Raw genomic sequence first — 23,304 nt, forward strand, 5'->3', positions numbered from 1 at the left:
TCACTTCATCAGCAAGGATCTTTTTGATCTGGTCAGGATGCACAGAGACACATGCCCAAACGACTGGGGTTACTTTGCAGAGGCGACAGTGAAGAATTCTAAACTTCACTCTTTGTATCAGAACAGGAGACTTCAATGTGCCACTAACACAATTATACTCCACTGTTGCACAGCTGAGCAAACATTTTCACATGTGCCTCCAGAGGTGCTCCCACAGCACACTCTCAGACCAATACGGTTAAGCTCAGATGGTACTTTGAGAAATGCACACCCAGATCCCCCTGACAGTGTGTTACATCCTGGCTTTGTCTGAGAATGGGTCTGTTTGGGGAAATGGCATTCCCTGCTGAGCAGATCCTGCTCTAACAGGGAGGGGACTCTGAGTCACCCACAATCACCCCAAGACTTGTCTGCAAAAAGGCCTGAGGAAATGATCACACAAACAGAAAAGACATTTACCCTTCAAAGGTACTTGCATCATACCTTCCTAGATCAAAGGCTGCTGGAAGTAAATACAAGGCCTTGGCACTATCAATAAACATATGGGGTGCAGCCTTTCTAACAGAATGTAAACTTTGGGTCGGCTTGGAAGTTTAGCTCAGAGAGAAAACAACTACCGTCAAAGCACAGGAAAAACAGATTTCAAAGGCCAGCCGCTCTGTTCCTCTTGCTTCCCCCACAGTGGTCATGCAGATAATTCACATTCTTATCCCACTCCATTCTACTTGTCTTCTTCCAAGTGGTCCCACACTCACACCATTTCTAAGCACTTCCTGCCTCCCCTCTCAAAACCTGCTTCAACATGCAAGTTCATAGGCTATTCAGAATGGACTTCTTAGAAGACACCTAGCATAGCCTTCATTAAGCACCATTCATTACCACAGCGACTGCAAGAGCACACTTCAGTTTTCATCTGTCATTCTTCTTTCTTCTGGATTTGTCTTGGCAACATCTTGCATTAGCTTAGGTCCCACTCTGACAAGCCTTTGATGTTATCTTCCTGATGGTTCAGCTGTGTTGAGGCAAACTCCTTCCACGTTAGCTTATTTTCCAATGAGAACAGACATGCTGCATAACACAGTCTAGAGCACCTGCATTCACACCACCATCTCGAGTGCCTCTACATCTTCCTTCTAAGCCCCAGCAGGTCCACCAAATGACCAAAAGACATGAGCTGCCTGGCTGAATCAAGCTAAGGGTAGCTTAGTTGAACCAATCAGGAAACACTGTTGATTCAAGGCTGCAAACAGTTTGGCAACTGCTATGCACAGACTTACTGTAGTAACCCACCGCTCTTTGCATATGCTATGTTGCTTAGAAATTTAACTAGACTGCCTAAGAAACAGCCAGAAAAAGGCAGATTCTGATGTTAAGTGGACAAACAGATAAAAGACATTGCTAAATTGGTTTGTTTGGTTTACAGAGGAGCATATACTTGGTCAATAGCTTTATATCCTTCCATTCTTCTCCTTTCCCTTCTCCTATCCTGAAAAGCGTGTTTCCTGAGTTGACATCGTCTTTTTTTTTTAAAGAAACTCTGACTAACATACGCTCATTATTCTAAGATAACAAACACAAAACAATTTTTTTCAATAGAGCATAGTATTACAATCAACACAAGAATTCTATTTACGTTTTTTTTTTTCCAAGAGAGTAGTATGAAAAATGAGTGCAGAAAAAGGACTTCAATAGAGAAGGTGCAGTCAATTTTGCATTTAAAATGCTGTCCATAGAGGGTCATTTCTGATTAAACACTTCATATACACATAATGATATCTCGTATAAACCTACGCCCCAGTAGTAAGCTTTCCCCAGTTATGAACAACATATTATCACTAGCTATGAGTCACTTTTACCACAAAAAACGGCTATTCCTTTTTTGTCTTTTTACCTACCAAGTGCCACGCATGATAGGATAGCAACCTTACTAGCGCTTATACCCATGAAGATGAACATATTTTTACCTGCCTTCCTAAAGCCAGCAGAGCTCCCCATGTAAGAACTGTGACACATTTCCAGATCAAAGCCCAGACTTCTACCAAATATTATGCATGAAAAAAAAAATTATCACAAAGCCCTCGAAGTGACATGCACACTTCTATAGAATTAATGCAAAAATGATGTAAGGAAATAATAAGGAAACAAGTGAGGAAAGAGACAGTCACACAATTTTCTCCAGGGTTTCTTCTTCCAGAAGAAAGCCATACCTTGAGAAACCCACCCAAAAGAGTGTCAGTGGGCAAGGGAGAAAGTATCTCTAATGACATACGCTCATTTTGATTTCCTCAGATAAGGAGGAGGAAGATAGAGACAGTTGAAAAATACATTCACACAAGGCTCAGTCACTTTCCAGGGCTGTCAGGACTGACATTGCTCCACCCAGTGTAAACATTACAATACAACACAGATGCAAAGTAACTTTAAAAGGAAGTGACCTTAGGATCAAATCTCACTAGGGAAAGTGTGTGTTTAAATAACCACAGATGTACTGTAGTAACCCAGGGTTGCAAAAGAACTGTTGTCATAATACACAGTCTTCTGAAAAAGTAACCAGTCTTCTATTTAAGTGTGCTACCTACAGTCTAATTTTGTTAAAAACTTACTGCAGTTAAGACAAATCTTCCTGTAGCCTGAGCTTAGCTTTTAAACCAGATGTTTCACATGCAAACCCACCCTGAACACAAGATCAAGATCTACTTCTCAGAAGTGACCTCTTCCCATTTTTATGGATTTAAAAGTCATACAGTCTCCCATCAACAAAACCCAACCTTGTATTATTCCCAGCTCGCCACAGGGCAAGCGTAGGCATGCTGGCAGCAGGGTAACAAGCTACTGTGCTTAGTCAGCTGCTGCTGAAGTAACTTTTTCAGTGGTACTTACCCTGCCTCTGCAGGTGTAAGGTGGTGGGTTTTTTCCCCCCTTTTTGAAAACAGCGGTAAAGCACTTTGCAACTGCCATGAATTACGAATGTCTAAATGAACTCAAATGTGGCCACGTTAGAGCAGCACAGTGGCAATTTGTTTGGATAAGTCAGTGTTCATACAGTATGAGGGCAATAAAGAACATTAAGGTGAGTATACCCATTAACGACCCAGCTCGACACCTTCTGCTCCCCAGGAAGATTACAGCACCCAGAACAACTCCCACCACTCTGGAACAATGGACTGCCCGTCAGTATTACCCCCTCCCACAATGTTTCTCACTCTTGATTATCTACATGCCACTCATAATAAAAACAACTGTGCACTTCTCCCAGTTGTTTAAGTCAGCCTGAGACACATAAATAAATCTAACTCAAGTGTTAGCTTACAACGCCCAGCTCAGGAAAATGATGTGACTGAAGTAAAATTGGTGGAGGAGTGACAAAACTGAAGTTTTGTTAAGCCCAGGTGGATCCTCTATCACTCCACACTTCAGTGCATCACTTCAGCTATTATCTCTACGCCAAATATTACTGTAACAGCTCTTTAGGTCAGTTATATGAGCACAGGAACAGGGAAACTACTACATGGTAAGCAGCAAGCCTTTCAGAGCAGGGACAGTCTTTCACTGCACGCATGTGTGTGCGCAACTGCTCAGCACAGGGAGAAGGTGTTCCCCGGGAGAAATGCAGAGGCCATGACTGCAATGTTTTATCAACTCACCCGCCACTAGCACAACATCACTGTTCCTAAAGCTGGTAAGGCATACTTGAATAGACAGAAGTGGTTAACTGCTGCTGCCCAAGCAATCTGAAGGCTTTCTTCAGTAAAGTGCTGCACAAAATCTCCCACCATACCTCTGACTTCCTCCTTTCAGCAGCAGAGATCCAGCACCTTGGATGAACTGTTCCAGGTTTGGCTGGGAAAATGCATCAGGTAAAATCTACATTCTACCACATACGAGACCTATCCCCTACCTGTTAATTTGCTTTTGCCTTGAAATATCTTTTTTGTTGTTATTGTTGCTTAGCACAATCAAATTTATTGGTAATAGGTTTAAAGGCAGCAAGAGAACCATGCATTCAACAGTAGCGATCTACAAAAAATGGAATGTAGAGATAAAATCAGGTTTCTATTTCTTTAAAATAGGCTCCAAACGGATGTCTTTTACTGGAAAACCCTGGAGATCTGAAAGATTAGGTAAGAAGGCTGTTGCAAACTAGTACTGGTTGAGAAACAGCCAAATAATCAAGTAAGGGATCAAGAAAAATAGGTTTTGCCATTAATTTTCCAGACCTATTTTAATTAATTTTTTTTCACACAATTACAAGATTTTGATTTAACATATATTTCCATCTTACTGATTGTAGGAAATGAAACTGTTATCGCTTAGACCTACTGTTTCTTCACACCAACCATCCAAACATTTCATTCCTGACCTATCACAGAAGTACTCAGTAAAGCAAAGCCAAATAGTTCCCCTCAACCCAGCCACTATTTCCCCAGAGTCCTCATAAAAATGATAAGCATTTCAAAGAACTATCTCAGTTGAAAGGTCTTAAGAAAAAAGTAGGTTACAGCAAAGTAAAAAAAAATAAAATCTAGATTATACCAGCTATTACATTTAAGAAAAAACCCAATGTTTAATTTCCCATGTGAAATCATTTTGCAAGTAAAATCAAGGATTCAAGTCTTACAATCTGTTTTTCTACCTCAGTTCTTCAAGTACACATAAATGCTTACTGCAGGTGCAAGAAGTCAAATGCAATAAATTTTCTACTTTAAGACTACATTAAGATTATTCAAGCTGATGTGCCTTTTGTTCATTGATTTTACAGAACTGACTTCCTAAATGTTATTTTAAAAAAAGAAAACATTATTGTTCTCCACTACACCAAAGAAAAATTTTAACAAGATATATAATTAGTAAAAAAGAAACTGAAATGTTCAGTGAGAAGCTGCTTCATGTGTCTGCGTTTTAAATCTCACATGATATTCTTCCTCACATAGCTAACATCCCTATACATCCAGTCGAGTTTTCCATAGGAGCCTGCTATCAGCTGACCTTGTCCATGCTCTGCCAAGCAGCTCACCAGTCCATCAGCTGCACTGCCATGCAGTCCACAGGTGCCACATCATATACCTATTGCCACACAGTGCCTCACATCCTCATTTCACATGCAGCTCAACTTCAACACCATTTCTCCACGAAGAGCCCCTGCACACTGCCCACATCACGTCATGCGGGTGGAGCACCAGTTTCAGCATTACTTCATCTTGCTTTGCATGACGCACAAGCACACACATCACAACTAATATTTTGTCAATTCTCCTCTTGAGGCAACAGAACCATCCATACCATTGTAAAGCACATAACCCTTTTAACACTTCCAAAACCCCCCTATGTTCTTCAAAGGCCTGATTTCACCAAGCCTTTCCTAAATGCTGTCAGACAGTTTGCAAGACTGGCAGTGAGACTGCTGCAGACTCTAAGAGCCTTTCACCTCGTATTTTCTGCACAACCAGCAGGGTCCTCTCCTCCTTTCTACCTTCTGTTGCCATCCCAGGTGTGGGCTAACATGTACTCCTGAAGCCCTACAGCTTAACGCAATTAAAGCCCAACAAAAAAAGGAATAAACATCAGCTTTTGCATTTGTTGCTTTTGTGATGCAAACCTGATGTTCTTTAAAGACTAAACTACACATCAATAGAATCAGTAGTTTAATTTGCTATTAAGTATAGCAAAAGCAAAACCTACAAATATGAGCATTTGAAACTGTCTCAGAAATACGGACATGTGCAATTCTACCTCCTGAATCCTTAACACCCTGCAACTTATTAAGCACATGAGCAAATTCATATTTTTTTTGTGGAACATACTCTCTGTGTAAAATCTTTCCCAAACAATTAACTAAATCAGACCTAGCATGCTACAAACAGGAACGGGACAGTACTGTAACTAATCTGAGATTAAAAAAACACTAAAGAAAACTAAGAATACTAAAGACCTAAGTTCTTTCACACTTTCACAGGAATTAGCAGCAAACAAATCATGCAAGAATGAAAAGGTTTCCTATTGAGTTTTCCAGTTCCATAACAGCATGTACCAAGTAACAGGTTGGACGAGTCTTATCTGCATAGCAAGGACTAAGCAGGAACAGAAGAGATTAGTCCTGTTTGCAGAAAAAAAAAAAATCTGTTTATACACTGAAAAGCCTATTTTAAAATCTTTCCTGCAGTGTCCGCCAGACTATAATCATTCAAGAAGTATTTCCTAATTTTTCCATCTACACACGCCAGTGCCTGCTAATTTTCGTATGGTTTGTAGCTGTTGTTCAATTTTATTACGAGGCACACATGCTCCATATCTGACTATCTCTCTATGCCAGAGTTTCATACTGCATTCAAGTCATTAGCCTGATGTCTATATAACAAAGCATCTCATTGTCATTCAAAAGGACTTGGAAAGCGTTCAGACTATGCAAAAGCAATAATCCATGACAGCGTGCATTAGGCAGGTACCGATGCATGCCTAATGCACATTGCAAAGCATATGCCACTCCAAAATTAACTCTGAAGTAGCTTATCTTTCCTTTTTCCTGCTTTTTAAAAATATTTACATGCAGTTCATTTTACACAAGCTATCGCTTTCAGCAACTACAAAAAGCTTCTCCTTTAAGAGAATAATTTTAAAAAGCTATAAATATTTTGTCCTTTAAATTATGAACACATTTATTCAACATCTTTCCAATTTTCCAAATAATTTTCCTTGCATCATCTGAACCTCTGTTTGAAAAGCTCCCATCTTTCCCTCAGTATAGGAAGCTGTATGAGAAACGGCTAACTACTTGGCTTTACCATTGTTAGCAACACTTGTATGCAGGCAGTGGGAACATCACACTCCGACTCAGATCAAAAGCAACAGCTAGCTCCCGTTCCCACGGGACAGCAGTGTGGGTTTGGCAGCGCCAGGACCCACTGCAAACACTGGAAATCTCTCCAACTTGTTTGGTGCAGGTGTGGCGCTTGGTCTGTGTGCACCAGAAAGAGAGCGAGCGAGCTCAACAGGCACATGGGATGTCCCATACATGCAAAGAAAGGCTTGAGCGACAGAGGGGCTTCTGCAAGCAGGTAAGTCAGGCGTCCTTGTTCGTAGGAGCACGGGGAAACCACGCAGTAAACTGTGGGAAAGATGAATGCTGGTGGGAACGAGCAAGGCCACTTCAAAAACACTTACCTTGCCTCCATGAGCAGCATGTGCTCTTGCAGCACACATTGCCTGATAACTACACTCTGTTCTGGAGAGTACACAGCTGTACACCAAATCAACTGCCAGCTCAACACTAAGTTAACCTTTTTTTACCTGCTGCTACCTAATCTAGGCAAAATACCCAAAAGACGGACACAGTTTCTGTAAGGACTATGTGACTTGAAAGACTTGCAGCAATATCAAAAAATGATAGCAAAAGCCATGATTTTTACAGGGACCAGAGAGACAATGCCTTTTCTAGCTGAAATGGCAAACTACTACATACCAGGAGTTATCTGCCAATAATTGGGCAACGTGCTGATTAATAGTTTTTCTGGGTTGCCTAAGGACAGTGCATGCATGAGTATCTCACCACTATTAATTAATCGCTCTTTGTGCGTTTTATCCTGCTAGAATTTATGCGTCCCACACAGTGAATACCCTGAATGAGGCGATTTCTACTTCCAAAAGCACTTACTGCTGTCAGTTTATTTGCCCTGCTTAGCCTGATGCTCAGATTGGCAATAAATCACTGTTCTTAGCAGCTGAAGTATTTAGTGTCTTTCATTCAATATTCTTTCCTCCTCACTGACCCCCCTGCAAGTACAGTAATCATGTGCTGAATAGTCATTTACAGCACTGCAATTAAGAGATTATTCCATTAGGCTTTGCATTTCCATTCAGTTTTACGTTTACATTAAAAGCACTTTGTTAAACAATTGAGTAATAAACGTAATGCAAGCGCAGGAGCCTCACCAGCAGATGCCTGTCAGGCAGTGATGCCTTCCCCTGTGAAGCAGCCCAGGGAGGGCAGAGAGTGCTTATGGGTGGACAGAGGCACCCACCTCCTGCGCAGGGTCCCAAGCCCAGGGAGAGGACAGGTAGCACAACTACAGACGGGCCAATGTGGAGTAAGCAATGGAGGAGCTGACTGCCTGCCAGGAGTTTGGGTGAAACTGGGGAAGAGTCACCTATGTGCAGGATGAGTTCCTCTGCAAACACAGCATTGTTGCTCGTGCCTCTAAGAGCAGAGTAAGAAATGTCAAGGAGGTTTTACTTCTGTAAAAAGTGACGACTCCTGTCCCTTTGTCATGGTTTGGGCCTCAAACCAGGAGACGCTTACATTTCAGTAGGCATGCGGGGCTCAGGAATTCAAGCATTTCAAACATCTCCAGAGTTTGTGCAGCCTGTTAATACATTTACCACCAAGAAAACTGGATATATTTGCCGTTTCTGTGGGTGGCTCCCCTCTTCCCTCATTTTACAGTTTGTTGTTTGGTTTGGGTTCCCCCCCGCCCCCTTCCTTCTTTCTCTGCAGCATAACTTTGCTGCTCTTTCCCAAGTCCTTACTCTCTGCCTGATCTATTTTAAGCCCGTGAGAACTGGAGGTTACCGGGGAAAGCCCTTTGCTTTGTCATGTGAGTGAAGTTTCAGCCCTTGGAAACAATCAGTTCCAGTGAAGCCCTTGCAAAGTAACAAGGCTGTGACAAATGAGGAAGATGTTCTTCCTTGGGCCTTGGCAGGGAGCACATGGAGTGAACAGACGTTAGATGCAAATCCTGCAAGTGGAAATTAAAATGTAGCTCAACTTTAGTCATATTAAAAAATGCCTGTCTCAGCTATGAGAACAGACAGTCACATCACAGCAACTTTTCTTTCCTTCTTCAAGGAGCAAAACCTGACAGCCAACTGGTAAAAGGCAATTAGTAAAAGTACTTGTTAATTACATTATATCTCACCTATTTCACTGGCTTCCAGACTCTTTATCATTTTGTATTCAGTTTTAACCTTCTAAGGGATTGATATCTTTCCAAGACTGTTCTCAACCGTCTGTCCTTTAGTCTGGGGAAACTACCACTCTTGAAGGAAGTCACGTCTACCCAGACAATAATGGTGGTGATTGCGTGCCAAGTTTGCGATCATGGCTGGAAAATTACACCAAAGTGCTGCAGGAATATGCAGGAGGAGTTCCACCAGGCATATGCAGCATTTTGTCCACTCAATAGTGACTCAGGACGTCTTCCAGGGATACATGCCCTTCTCTGATAAAGTGCATCAGAGCCTCTGCCCTTATGAGTATTTTCATGGTAACAGCCAATGGCTTCTTTCAGTCCTTGTCCTCAATGCCATTGTGGCAACAGACGATTTGGAAGGAGAATGAATCAGCGCTGCCTCTCCCTGGGGTTCCTCATCCTCTGCCCTCCCACACACATTTCCAATGACACTTATTCATCACCCTGAGCAAGAGGCAAGAGTTCTGCACTTTGCTGTACAAGGGATCGAGCAGGTGCTCTACTGTAACCATTACCTCAAACTTCTGAAGAAGGTTTATAAGTTCTTTCATGTAGGCTGCTGCATTTTCCCTCACCTGTTGACTCCATCTGTCTAGAGCAACATCCATTGTCAAGTGTGGTAAGCCTCTTGAACAACCTGCTTCCAAACCAGACAGCTTCCTGCATCATCATGGGGATGCACTTCCTCTGGATTGCTTCATCTCTCTGTGCTCTCTCGGCGTTACAGATTCATTAATGAAGCATCCACAAACATGATGAATAGCAACTCCAACACCAGCTAACACCCCAAATAACCCAAGTAATATCCAGCTAAGTCATCTGCAGAAAGCTAGGTATTTTCAAGAAAATGCAAGCTGATCACAGGGATTTGGAGTAATGTTTTAGGGTTTTTCTGTAAACCTCCCTAAAATCTCAGCACACACTTTCTAATACATTCTGTATCTTTTCCATCTTACTCAATTGCTTAGTTGTCACAGTTACTAAACATGCAACCACAAAAGAGTAGACATTTTGCATTAAAAAAAATTGTTATGCATAAGTATTTGTGGAAGCCACTTGAAAAATGAGAGGACAGAAAGAACAGAGAGTCACTATTTCTGCGTTTTCTTATTCCACCTGAAACTTTCCTTTTACCCATCCTTGGAACAACTCTTAGAATCCTTCCTGGCCAGCATATTATGCCGTAGTTCCACATTTTTTCACTTAACACAGCCCTGCTTAGAAATATGATGCTTGTAGCAATACACACAACAGAGACAGAACAAAGGAAATGGTAAGGCTAATATCCTTTCCCGCTCCCACATCTTTTTTTCCTCTGTCATGCACACATGTAGAAGTCATTCCTCAGTTTCAAGCTGTGAATCAGGAACTCATTTTGAGCACCTGCTTATACACACACACACATGCAAAAACCATCCTCCATGTAAAAGCTCCAGGTCAAGAATTCATTTTGAGCACGGTTCTAACAGGAACACTTTCTTGAATTGGACATGAAAGCTTAAAGCCAAAGGAAACTAGAAAACCAGATACTGGTCTAAATTCCTCCTTTTGCCAAAGTAGTTTATTGCCTCATAATACACAATTAAGCCTCTCAAGAGGTGTGGAGGGAACAGATTTGGCTACGATTTGGCCCTGAATGAGACCAACAGAAAAACCCAGAGCAACCCATGAAATTCAGAGCAGCAGCTGTAACAACACCTTGCACGTACACTCTCCTGAGGCCTGTCACATCATCTCTTGTCACTGCCTCAGCTTCCAGCACACACTTCACAGGCCAAACTCACACAAACCATTTCAGTCCTCCTCCGGTTTCCTACTTTCCATTGAGACTTCGCTGAGTGTCAGCAGGATCCCAGATCTGTATCTGGTCAGTGCCTGCACCTCATTTGCACTCCATCTTACTCGCACTTACTCACCAAAGGGACAGAGAAGAGGAAGGGTTGAAAGAATAGTTCAAGGACTTCCTAAAAAAACTGCATGACTTTTTAATTAAAGACCTTTTAAATGCAGCGACTGCTACTGGTTTTTCAGCTCTCACACTCTAGTTCTTGTGTGTTCAGGGACTTCTCTAGGGGAAAGAAAGAAATATTGAACAAACAAAACCAAATCATTATTTGCTTGGCAGATTACTGTACATAAATGGTCTTTGAAGTTGTTACATTCAAGTAAACATAGCTTATATCATCTGTACATTTCTGTCATTAGGCTGAGAGGGAGGAGGACGGCCCATTTTCAAGGAAGCAATTTTTTAAAAAGGAAACCATTAACTTGATATTTAGTCAGTGTACAAAGGAACAGCGAAGTAAAAAAATAATTTTCCCAGTATTTCCCCTGTCCATAAATTGCATGCTTTTTCATCTGTTCCATCCACGACACCCCTCGCCCACTAAATTAACAGCTAGAAAGCAATGGACCGTAGGAAAAAACAAACAGAGGGCTAATATGGAAATGCACCTAAAAAAACCAAAAGATGGGGTTGGAACACAGAAAGAGTTTTTTTCCACAATACCTTCTTTTATACAGCATTTCTATCAGACATTTGCAAGAGAGGGAATACTTTTAAACATGACTTTTGAGTCTTCCTTTTGCTATATCTGAAAAAATGACTTTTTCTCCCCCTCCCTGCTGCTTTGGTTAGCATAAATGATTACTGCCACATCAGAAAGCTACACGAATCGGCCCTCTTAAGGGAGCTGAGTGGAAATGGCAGTGAATGCAAGACCATTGACTCAGACACTGTGCGGTCTATACATGTCTCTTTATAATTAAGTATAGCACAGACACCAAGATACCAAACAACTGTATTTGGCCACAATACAACACAAGGTTCAGCCCAAAGGACAGGATGTCAACTAAACGTTCATTAGATTTAAAAAATTAACCCAGATCACATCTGGCTTTATAAGCGTTACAGGATAGGGATTATTTTTTGGGGGGTGGGTTCTTTTCCTTTGTTTTAGTGTGTTTTGTTTTTAAATAGCACAGTTCCTAAGTTTTCATGATAAATTCTCTCACAAGTTGTTCAAAGAGCAAAACAACATCAACACACACCAATATAGCTGCCAAAACTGAGCCTGAGAAGCTTCTGGTTGCAATTATCAGATTATGTTATAATTACAAACTGTTTTCATTTACTTAAGAATTACAGAAAGAAGGTCTGGCTGTGAAATGCAGTGCTAGGCTACATCAGCTGTCTAGATTGTAGAGAAAGAAACAGCAATAGGCTCCCTGCACGTATATTCAGTCTGTCCCTTCATAAACCTATGAAAAGGGGATGTCTAATGAGAGCAACCTATCTACTGTAGGTCAGTTTGTTCAGTTTACTTAACTGACTTGGAAAGAAAAAACATTTTCCAAATCATTAGGAATCAGACTGATTCACATATTTAAGTAACAGAAGAACCAGCTTGGGAGCCAAGTTTTAATGTTATCATTTCTGCAGACTGACAATTTCATCCATCCACTTCAGTCCACTGTTGTCCTATTTGTGCAGAGTTGCACTGCCCATACACTACAGCATCGAGCAACAGCACTACACTATGCTCAGCAACATGCTAAGGTAGGTACAGAAATTCCAGTTTGGGGCTGCTTGGAACAAGGTTGAGGTCATCCCATTTACCCACCAAAAGTTTGAAACCGGTCTGGAAGGAGGAGGGAACAACATCAACAAACAGCTGAGGACATCTTCAGAGAGAAAGTCTAGGCTTTGCTGGGGGGAAACAAAAACTGTTAACATTTTTTCTTCTGCTTTCCCAAGTTAAATTCTTCCTCCCAAACCGGCTAGGCTGCCTTGTAGGCACAATTCCATGTATCTTCACAGAAAGTCTTTGATAAAAAAAATTAGTTTCCAGTGTGGTTTACTCAAAGATACTAATTTTTGTGAGAGATTAATTTAAACTGGTAACTTTCCTTCCAGTTGTGTTATTAACGTCTCCCTAATAAGCTACAAAACTGTTCAATACAAACACTGGTAGCCTGCTAAGAAAGTCTAGAAAGTAAAGCTTTTTTTCCCCCCAAATGAAACTTGATAAATTATATGCTAAAAATAAGGGTTTTCTCCATAGGTAGCTTGTGGGGAAAACACTCTTAACATCTGTTACAGCTACATGGCACATCTTCACAGTATTATTAGCATCATCCATGTTCTCTTTCAGCTTTGTTATTTGCTACTTCTTCATTACATTGTACCATCTAACTTAGAACATAATTCTTCCCCTGGGTTTCCCAGCAGGGAAGAATTTCTGCCAGGTCCTTCACAGATAACATAATTTTTATCCCAATAGCTTGATGACATTAAAAATTCCCTATACCTAGAAGAACAAAAGCAATACAGGTATCTCTTTGTCAGCATATGCTTTTAACTGAAAAGGCTGGGACTATTGGTGCCATTTTTGTTACAAATAGAGAACTGCAAGGGAAAGCTTTGTGACACTTAATTCACTATGTGACCAGAAGTCTTTTTTCAAAGGTGAAACATTGAGTTACTGAATTTTTGCAAGTTGGGCAATTTAGGAAGTTCTTTGGTCTATTATTTTTAACACCCCAGTGTATGAGTCAACTGCTTTTCATGCCAAATGCAATGGGAAAAATCCCCCATGTCTCTGAATAACACTTTTTTTTATTATTACAAATATTAGACTTTCTCAAGGAGCAGAGCACAATTCTACCTATTTTTCTGTCTCTCCCCAATTTGGGCAGTTACATGGAATTTTCTTAAGCTGTAGACTAGTAGTTTTTTTACTCATGTAGTCCATTACACAGAACCAGGCATTTCCTCTTATTAGGAGGGTCACGAACACTAGCTAAGCAAAGAAAGCCTATTATTAGTTTGCTGAAGTCAGCCCATGTAAAATGGATAGGGGTTTGCAAACAGATAAAGATCATTAACAGTGTTCCAAAACCTCAGCAAAGTGATCAGATTCTCTTTAAATATTAAGGGACTCGTTCATCTTCTTTCCAGAGTGAAAGTTACAGAATATCACACGTTAAATCAGAAAACGAAAATCAAAACTAAAATTTCATATGTTTAAACATTTCCGAGCCACAGAGCATCTAAACAAGTTGAAAATCATAAGCTTTCAAAAATTACTGTGCATGAAACAAACACAGGAAAAACACACACGCTTCTGAATTGACATTCTTAAAGCTTTAAAACTAGACAACTATTTTTGAAGGGAGAAGTACTGCTTCAAGTACTGTCATGAGTTTCCTATCAGCCTGCACAAGAGACAACCATAAAGAAAACACCCTACAGCAAAGCTTTGTCTCCAGACTGGGATGTACCTCAAATCTGGGTGTCCATCACCCAAGATCGCCCTGTAGCACAGACTGAGAATTAACTGCAAGCCAGGCTGCGACTGAAGAATTTACAAGTGGGCTTGGCTTTCCAGTAGCAAATACTGAAGAAAGACACAAGCGAGAAAATGGCAAACAGACCAACCACAACCGGGTACTGCACTGGTGAAGGCAGGCCCAAAACAGCTTTGTCCGAGAAGGGCAATGAGTTTTATTTCTCATGTGCTAACTCAGGCAGAAATCAGTTTAGTGCAAGAATCACGAGAGAAAACATGGTACAAAGTCTCAAGTATTATCATGTTATTTCCAGTGACTGCTTTCCATTGTCCCCATTTACCTCCCAAAACAAGTACCAGAATCAAATGCAATCACCTCACTCACACACTGAGGATGCAACACAATGGCTTAAAAAAACGAAGAGTAGCTGTACAAATTATTTTGCCAAAGGACACAAAGCAAGAACAGAGAAGTAACTGCATTCCTCATGTCAGACTATATTGCACCAGTAATGGAAAAAACTAGTTTCTCCAAAAGAGGCACAAACTATGAACCCAGTGATTTATGCATGAGGCATCTTAATTTTTCTATCTATATAAGCCACAGAGGGTTTAGTGCTTTTTTTAATTTATATAGATAGATAATTCTAGAAGTTACTTTAAAAACAACATTAAAAGGCTGATATAACGTTACAGTAAAGTCGAAGAGAGACTTTCAGGCTGGACTACAGGAAACTTCATGGTCCCACTGGACAGAGATGGGTGCTTTCTTTCACCAATTAAAAGTTAACTGCTGGACAAAGCAGACTATCCTGCTACATGGGGTCTGCAGGGTTCCAGCAAAGAAGAGGGACACAGTGGTCCAGAAGAGCTCTTTAGCCATCACAGCTTACATCCACCATCCCATACCCATCCCCACAGAAGCCATATGCCAGAAAAAGCAGCCTTATTCACTGGTATCATAGAATCTACACTAAGCTTTGGCCAACAGAGTTATCTCACCTCTGCAGTATATTTGTTGCTTGTACTTTCAGCTATGCCAGCAAAACTTTTCACAGTAAACAAGGCCTTAAAGCTGCAGTGACAGACAGACAGACATGGCAGCCATCAGGGACGGGGGCCTCTAGGTAATGGCAGTGCTAAGGGGGTCTTTAAAAAAAGAAGTAAACCTCCCTGCTCCGCAGCATGGCTAGCCCATGCTATGTTTTGGTTAGCACATGTTATTTTAGCAAAGGTATGAATAAACAGGTCCCTAGACTGACAGCCTGTTCTCAGCAGAACCACAGGCTTACTGGCACCAAGAAACTGTTCTGTTTTACTAGAACAGCTTGTTCTGCCGAGGGATGTGGGGACAGGGAAAAAGAGAAGCATTTCACCAAAGCACTTCTAAACTGCCAGCATATTCCCTGTCTTCAAATTAAGATGATTTTTTTTCCAAAACAGTTTACTCGAGGGAGAGGGTTCTTGAGAAATAGCTACAGACCAGTTATGAGGGAGAGTTTCTAAGCTGTGCTTGCAAAGATAAATTACCTCAATGATAGCTTTTTAAGCACAATCTAACAAACTGCAGAAGCACAAGAATGCTGAAAGCAATTTCTTACCATATGTCTACAACTCTCCAAAGATGTAAATATCCCTTTACTGCTATACATTTTAATAATTCCTTTCAATTTCAGATGCCAGCAGATACCCATATTTCAAACTGTAATGCCCATAGCTCAGGGAAGAGGCACATGCACTCATGCTCTCTCACATACCTCACATACACACACCAGCTGCTGAAAACTACTGTGCCATGAAGGAGTTGTTCGTACATTGATGAATACATCATTTGCTGCTTATAGATTACACAGTATATTGTATTCTAAGCAAAAAATATATAAAGATATTACCATATGCTTATGAGCCTGCTCTTTTGTTTCTTTTTAATAAGGGCTTCTGCTCTACGCTTCCTGCTTTGGTTTTGGTGAACTGGGGGTAGGGATGTTTTTGTTGTTTGTTTTTTTGTTTGCTTTGCTTTTTTGTTGTGGTTTTTTTTTTAATACAAGTACAAAAATGAAACCTACATTTTTTAGAGTTCTGAGACTGAGTTTTACTGTTGTCTCTGAGGTTAAACATTAACAATTTGCTTGTTGAACTTCCTTGAAAAATTAAAGCAGAGACATTATTTCCTCTTAACCTGACAGGTAGCATTGCAAAAACAACACTAAAGGAAAACTTTAAGTCTCTGTTACAATAAACACTTAGTAGAACTAAAAATGATAACTCTACACACTAGACAATACCTAAGTGTAAACTAATCCACAAGACAAACATCTTCATGAAGCATATGGCACCTGTGATGAAGGTTGCCTATTCAAACTAGCCTAGACACCTCACATTGACAATGCTGGAAACAGTATTAACATTAGCAGAGCACCTCCACAAATGCAGCTTTGTGCCCACACACCTGCTTTTTCTTCCTGCCTGCCACCTCTCCCTTCCCCTACAAGAATAAGGCAGCAAAAGAAATACACTTTTTTTAACCTGTGCAGTAAAATAAGGTGTGCAACAGTTTCTGCATCTCAGCAGTGTACAAGAGAGCTGGGGGGTAGCTCTGCACAAAGCAGCCATCACAGCCGAGAGGAAAGATGGGTGGGAAGGCCTCTGCCTCTCACTACTTCCCAAAGCCACTTGATTCCATAAAGATCTAGAGTGCAACTTCTTTTCCCTAAATTATCTGTGAATATGCAGCACTGGAAAATCTGCTTGTAGCACGTGCAGTAGCTCTTGTCTGTTCCCCATAAAAGCATTCTGCCGGAGCAATGCAGCTCTATCTTAATCCACCTATGATAGCACTGCATTTTGGAGTGATATCTTCCCCAGCCAGTTGCTCCACCCCAGCCAGTGCTACGTCTGTCTTCTCATTTTTATCATGGACACAGATGAACTGCAGCAGCCAAAAATCCAAAACAAAACATAGCCAGTACTTTTTTCACTATAACATACCAGAAAGGAAACAAAATCCCCACACTGTGTTCAAGCCTGAACAGGATGAGTACCTTCCCATTTTTTTTTAAGGTGTAGGCATCTCTACATTAAAGTAATCTTCCATCATGCATCATGGTGCTCACAAGCTATGCAGTAAACCAGCCTCTGGGCTCCTGACCACCCTGCACCTGAGCCAGGCCTTAGGAAGACATCCTGTGCTCAGTGGCGAGCTCTTCCTCACTCCACTGTAGTCCACCTCATGAAAAACTATGTCTTTGTAGCATTCCTATACCTTTACTGAGATAGCTTTTCTATTATATTTTAAAGGCAGCCAAAAGCTTCATGCCATCATTCACTATGGCTACGCTCAGAAGAAAAGCACTGAGGAGAATTTATGCAGTTCATTAAAAGCTTGTTTCCTGCTACTTGTGCTGCATCTTGCAGTTGAACTAGCAAATGATTTTCTCATAAAAAGCAGTTAGAAGATGCCTATCTCCACAATACAGATTCAAACCTGGGAAAATTACATAATCTAAGGAAACATTTTCTTCTATACCAGCTCAGGTATACCATGACAAGACTATTTCAAGGGCCTATTACAACTTGGAACCCCCACTGAAGAAAGGAAAAGAACCAAAACCCACAAACACCACACCACAAAGAGAGAACCAAAACCCACACAAAACCAAAAACAAAACCCAACAAACCTACTTGAAAAATCCACTTCCCTGTGAGCACCTCTTCTCTGTGGGGGAGCTTCAGCTGTAGGATTGCCCCAAAGCAATAGACTCCAGGCTCAGAAAGTCATCCAGGCAATAAGGAACTGTGAACTCAAAATCCCCAGAAGCCCGCAAAACATGCTGTGGGTCAGCTAGGCATTTTGTTCTGGAGAAAATAGGGTTGTACTTCTACAGGCAGGGCTAGTAGCAGTGTACGAGCAAAACCAACAGGGGTTCACAGGATGTTTTAGCTTTCAATAGACAGGTAAACTCCAACATGACATTGTTTCAGCCCCTCTTCAACCTACATCAGCTGACTGGAATGCAGCATCACCAATACTGGCATTTGCCTATATCAACAAGACCCATGAAACAAACAAGTTATGAAACATTTCTTTAGATCTGGCCTGGAAAGCTGTGAAATGACACGGAAAAAATCAAGCTGCATCATTCAACACAGCTTCTCCTCACAGAAAAGCCTCGGCGTTATTCTCTTTAGAAGAAACTGTTTTGCCTCATTTACCATGTTTTAAATGCAGACACGGCCACATTTTATTTCATCACCTTCTTTTTCTACCAAAATGAGTGGTACAGCCTCGTTTCAAGACTCTTCTGGGTTGGGGGTGGAAACAAGAGCTTCCCAGATTGCTGTCTATCATTACCCTTCCCTGCAGGGCTGACTCAGGAGAAAGACCAAGGTGAGTCCAGCAGGGATGACGGCACAACGCTCAGATTTCAGCTCTCACTGTGCTACTGTATTCACCTATGTACAAAGATTAGGAAATTGCATTCATTCTGCATACCTGCAATCATACTAGTCATGACCACTTCGAAAGGCAAGTTATATGACAATTGGAAATTCTTAGCAACAAAGTATTTATTTATCCACCAATTTTAAATAAAATAAGTGCAACCAACAGGATCTATAGATAATTTAAAATGATCCCAACCAGCCTGAGAAAAGCAGCCTACATCTTCAAAAAGCAGTTATTCATCTGAAGATCCTCAGCTTGCAATTGCTGCAGAACACACATTTTAGTGAAGGAGGCAGAAGAGAAAGGGGCTCCGCCACTCAGTTCAGAAGCCATATCCTCACGCCTCACTGATCGCTGGTAGTGAGCATGGGTACCAGTCTGTCCCACACACCTCCTAGGGGTCCTGCCATATCTCAGAGCAGCTGAACAGCGTGTCATATCACACCACATTTAACAAAAAAGTAAACTTGTCCTCCTTCAGACTGCTTCTGCTTATATGTTCCTGAATATACCATAAAAAACTAACACAAGCCCTGTTTGCCTTGGGACATTACAACCATCAGATCATCTGTGTGTTGCAGAACTGAGTGCATAGAAAGCTACAGCTGCAAACCTACTGCTTAGCTCACAACTTTAAAAAAAAAAAAAGAAAGAAAGAAAGGAAATCTACATTATACAAAAAACAACACTAACTGGAGGATAGTTTCTCCAGCTAATGGCGCTAGATATAAGCATTTACAGCAGCCATTGGTAGAAGCTGATCATTCTCAAACAGCTGAAGCAAAACCATACTCAACTCACCACTTCGTTTCTTAAGATTTACTATTTACTATTTTAAAAAATGTTACAGCATCAGCACATCAGTTTCTCAGTCATCACTATCACAGTTTTGACAATGCTGAAGAGCAGTAACAGGCAGGTTTTATTACCTTATTTTCCTTACCCTTCTACCCTTCAAAACAGTGAAACACCCAAATGCTAGGTGAGCTGCCCAGGATCACGGCACTGAAGCTGAAGAAAGGATGCAGGATCTTCTTGCTACCAAACAAGCATCACCCACAATGTCACATCCCTTTCACTAGCTGAAATATACAGCATGTGAGAAATAGCAAACCCAAGCAGATGGAGGAGTGCCCGAAGGCCTCATGCAGAGCGACACCTAAAACGCTACAGTGCTCTGTATCATACCACCTCATCAGTAATTTACAGAGCTTGTTGCAATTATTTGTATTTTTTACTAGGGAGAAATGAACACAGAAAGCTCACCTACATCTTTTATCAGCTGCCTAGCAGAGTAACCCCTCAGACGTTTTTTGGCAAATGAATTCTGGAGACATGTGGCCTCTCAGTCCCATGCAGTATAACTCCAGTTATTTATTGTGAACATGAATTCATCCTCCACTGTTCAATAAAAGCTTCTACGCACCCACAAAGCACAAATCTCTTGGACTGAGATGGATACCCCTGCTGACCTGTGCCACAAAACCAGAAACACCACAATGACCATTCTGGCAAATGTAACCTCTCTCCTGCAAGAGATTAATTTCTGCTGCTCATATTCACTCCTACTTTCTTTTAAAAGTCTTAAAATGAGCAATAATCATAGACTTTAACACTGATCTTCAAGCATAGAGGTTACCTTCTTACTCACTATGCTGAAATGCTCTGATGCAGTTTTACAGCTCGAGCGCCCCACAGCACCCCGACAAAAGCAAAAGCCAGTACACACGATGGAGGAGAGGGAAGGGTACAGAATGGCAGGTGCACATCTTGTTTTCTTCGCCGACCCGAACAGGAGGCGTGGGGCATGGCCCTTTCACCCACCCCACAGTACTCAGCTGCATGGACCCAGCCCTTGGTCCATTTTCCTCACTTTCAGTTTGAACCACTCAGTGTATAAAACTTTATTCTCTGCACCATCTGCCTTACAGGTTAGCGATGTGGTTCACTGACCCCAGTGCCGGCCTTGCCTCTTCCTCAGCCAGTTTGATGAGGTTGGGGGCTACTGCTGAGACCCGGTTCCCATGTGCCCTCCTGCCACCCAAGAAAATGGCTGTGTGACCTCTGAGACATCTAGCATGTCCCTGGTCTTGGAGCCAAGTCAAGCTTCAAGGCCAGCCAGCAGCACTAAGATTTATGCTGTATCCTCTCTTAGCATAAGGGCCTATTAAAGCAGTGTTCTGATAATGCAGTCCAGTAAATCACACGAATAAGTGATCATACAAAGAAAAAAAAAAAGCTGAAAAATTAAACCTTTGCCTTTTTGTTAAGAACTCCCAGTCTCCCCACATGTGGGAAGAGCAGGCAGTTGGAGGCAGAGGAGTTCAGCTGGTAATGGAGCAATCAATCTTCCCATCCTTCCTCCCCAAACCTCAGGGCTCTGTCATTTTGCAGTTTGTAATTTAAAGCCAGCTCTTGGCTTCAAACCTGCAGAAAAGCAGCACTGTGAAAACACACTGCAAGCGCCAAACTTCTGTGTAGGATATACTATCGTTTTGGGGGTTTTTTTCTGCCTGGAAGAAAGGGGAGCAGGGTGGCTGTATGGTATGGGACTAAAGAGCAAAAAGAGGAGTTTCTCTCTTCGGCATTTCTGAAATATCTATTAACGCATCGTAAAAGCTAAAAGGCATTTAACAGGTACCTTAAATAGCACTGCTTCATCAAGAACTATGACTTAAGAAAAGCTGCTTCCCCCATGCCGAGTGTAAAATTCACTTTAGACAGAACCCACCCCCCTTGCCCCCGAGCATGCAAGAAGTTGTTTCTTTAAAAAACACGGCTGAAAAGTGTTTAACCAAGATTGGTGCATTTGCTTGAATTTTGCCTCCTGACAGCAACTACACTGGGTCATTCTTTTTCATACTCTTCTCTACAACCACCTTCTACCCTCCCACCTATCCAGCAGATTTCTAGACAAGCAGATACAACCTGCTTCCATCTTATGCAGCCGGCTCTCCAATCCAACCAAATATAACCATTTACCTTTTAAAATATTACTGTAAGCAATCACAGAAACCTGTTTACATTAGGCTGGTTACAGGGGGAAAAAAACAAACAAATAATGGACAAGTCCACAAGGGAGGAAAAAAAAAACAGTTTCAAAGAGCTATTAACGTGTTGGACAGGGAGAGATTTGACAGGGAGCAATTAAGACTTTGTTTTTCCTGTTAAAAGAAAGTTTATGCTGAGAGGAGGTAGTAGACACTTAGTGAACAGAACACAGGAACAAAATCTATCCAGGACACGTCTCCAGACACATTTCTGTGAAACACAGCGTAAAAATCAACATCAAACTGCGCCTGGGAAGGAGCGAGGGCGTCATTAACAACACCAGACTATGACAGGCCCTCGATGGGATCCACCACCAGCGATAAAAGTTGTTTAATGCCGTACCTCGACTGGGCAGCCATCGTGAAGTTTATACTGCCAAGCGTCCTCTGTCCATGGGCTCTTTCCCCAGCTGTCCAGGCTCTACCCCTCTGCCAAAACCTTCTCTTCCATCTGCCGGCTGCCTTCCTGCCCGCTTCCCGCGAACGTGCCCCTCTACAATATCACCACGCAGCTGGCTGCCCGAGCCCCGAGTCCCTGAGCCCAGGCTGGCTACCGCAGGGTTGGATTACACTCATCTTGATCGACATCCGGGCACCCGGGCCCTCCCCCAGCTCCATGCATTCCCGGCCCTCGCACTTCCAGCTGGGGCCGGGGGGGGAGGGGGGGGGTGGAGGGCCGCGGGTACAGACAGAGCCCCGCTGACAAGCCAGGGGCTAGCTCGCAGCTGGAGAGTGTCAGCGCCGCAGTCGCCGGGGCCCGCTACTCCGTTATTCCTCAGCTGCTTCTGGCGAGCCGGCCTTGCTACGGCTCGCACCCCCACCCCCGCTGCCCGCGTTGTGCGCGCCCACACCTTTTTCCGCAAAGTTTTCATGGTACGACCCAACCTCCTTAAATGGACATGTTTGCGCTGTCAGGGCAGAAGGAGCGTACGATTGGCTCAGAAGCGCAGGGGCGCTGCCGCCGGAGCCTATCGCCGAGGCGGGCGGCCCCGGTCCCAGCCCGAAATCCCGCCCACGGGCCCGCGCCCCGGCGCCCAGCGCTCCCGGGCGCAGCTCCCCGCGGGGCGGGGCGGGGCAGGAGACTACGCGGGAGGGATTGGGAGAGGCGGCGGGTGCTACGGCGAGTAGCAGGTCTCTGCCATTCGCCACATCCTAGGGGCTGGGGGAGGGCAGGGGGGAGATAGGTTTTGGGGGTTTGTTTGTTGTTGTGTGGTTTTCTGGGTTTTTTTAAAGAAATAAACTAAAACGGCTCACATGGTTTCAAAAATTTTCAAAACCCAGAATTTTCAGAACCCAGATGTAAACATAAATCCCATCTGGCCACACAGACGTAGCACATGAAAACCTGAGTACAAATGAAAACCTCAGTAACCTGAGTTACTAAACTTGCAGGTGCCCATACTTGAAATTGTAAGCTAAGAAACTTAAAAAAAAAAAAAAAAAAGTTATGCAGTTTCTTCTGTGCTCCAGCCCTGACCGCAGTTTGTAGACTCACTCAGAAAGCAGCAATACCTGTCCTTCACTCTGGGCGTTCCTTGGCACAATTATAAAAACAA

At 42.3% G+C, this 23,304-nt stretch overlaps 1 protein-coding gene across 3 annotated transcripts in view; it reads right to left on the reverse strand.

The window, feature by feature from the left end:
* The window catches only part of AFF1 (ALF transcription elongation factor 1), a 96,842-nt gene extending 74,233 nt beyond the window's left edge, over positions 1–22,609 (reverse strand). For all 3 annotated transcript variants that reach the window (XM_074589140.1, XM_074589139.1, XM_074589142.1), the window contains exon 1: positions 22,092–22,609. In XM_074589140.1, coding sequence (XP_074445241.1) covers positions 22,092–22,108 — 17 coding nt within the window. In that variant the 5' untranslated portion in view covers positions 22,109–22,609. The remainder of the gene's footprint in view (positions 1–22,091) is intronic.
* Positions 22,610–23,304: the final 695 nt, after the last annotated feature.

Source organism: Larus michahellis, chromosome 5, assembly GCF_964199755.1.
Source record: "Larus michahellis chromosome 5, bLarMic1.1, whole genome shotgun sequence".
Lineage (NCBI taxonomy): Eukaryota > Metazoa > Chordata > Aves > Charadriiformes > Laridae > Larus > Larus michahellis.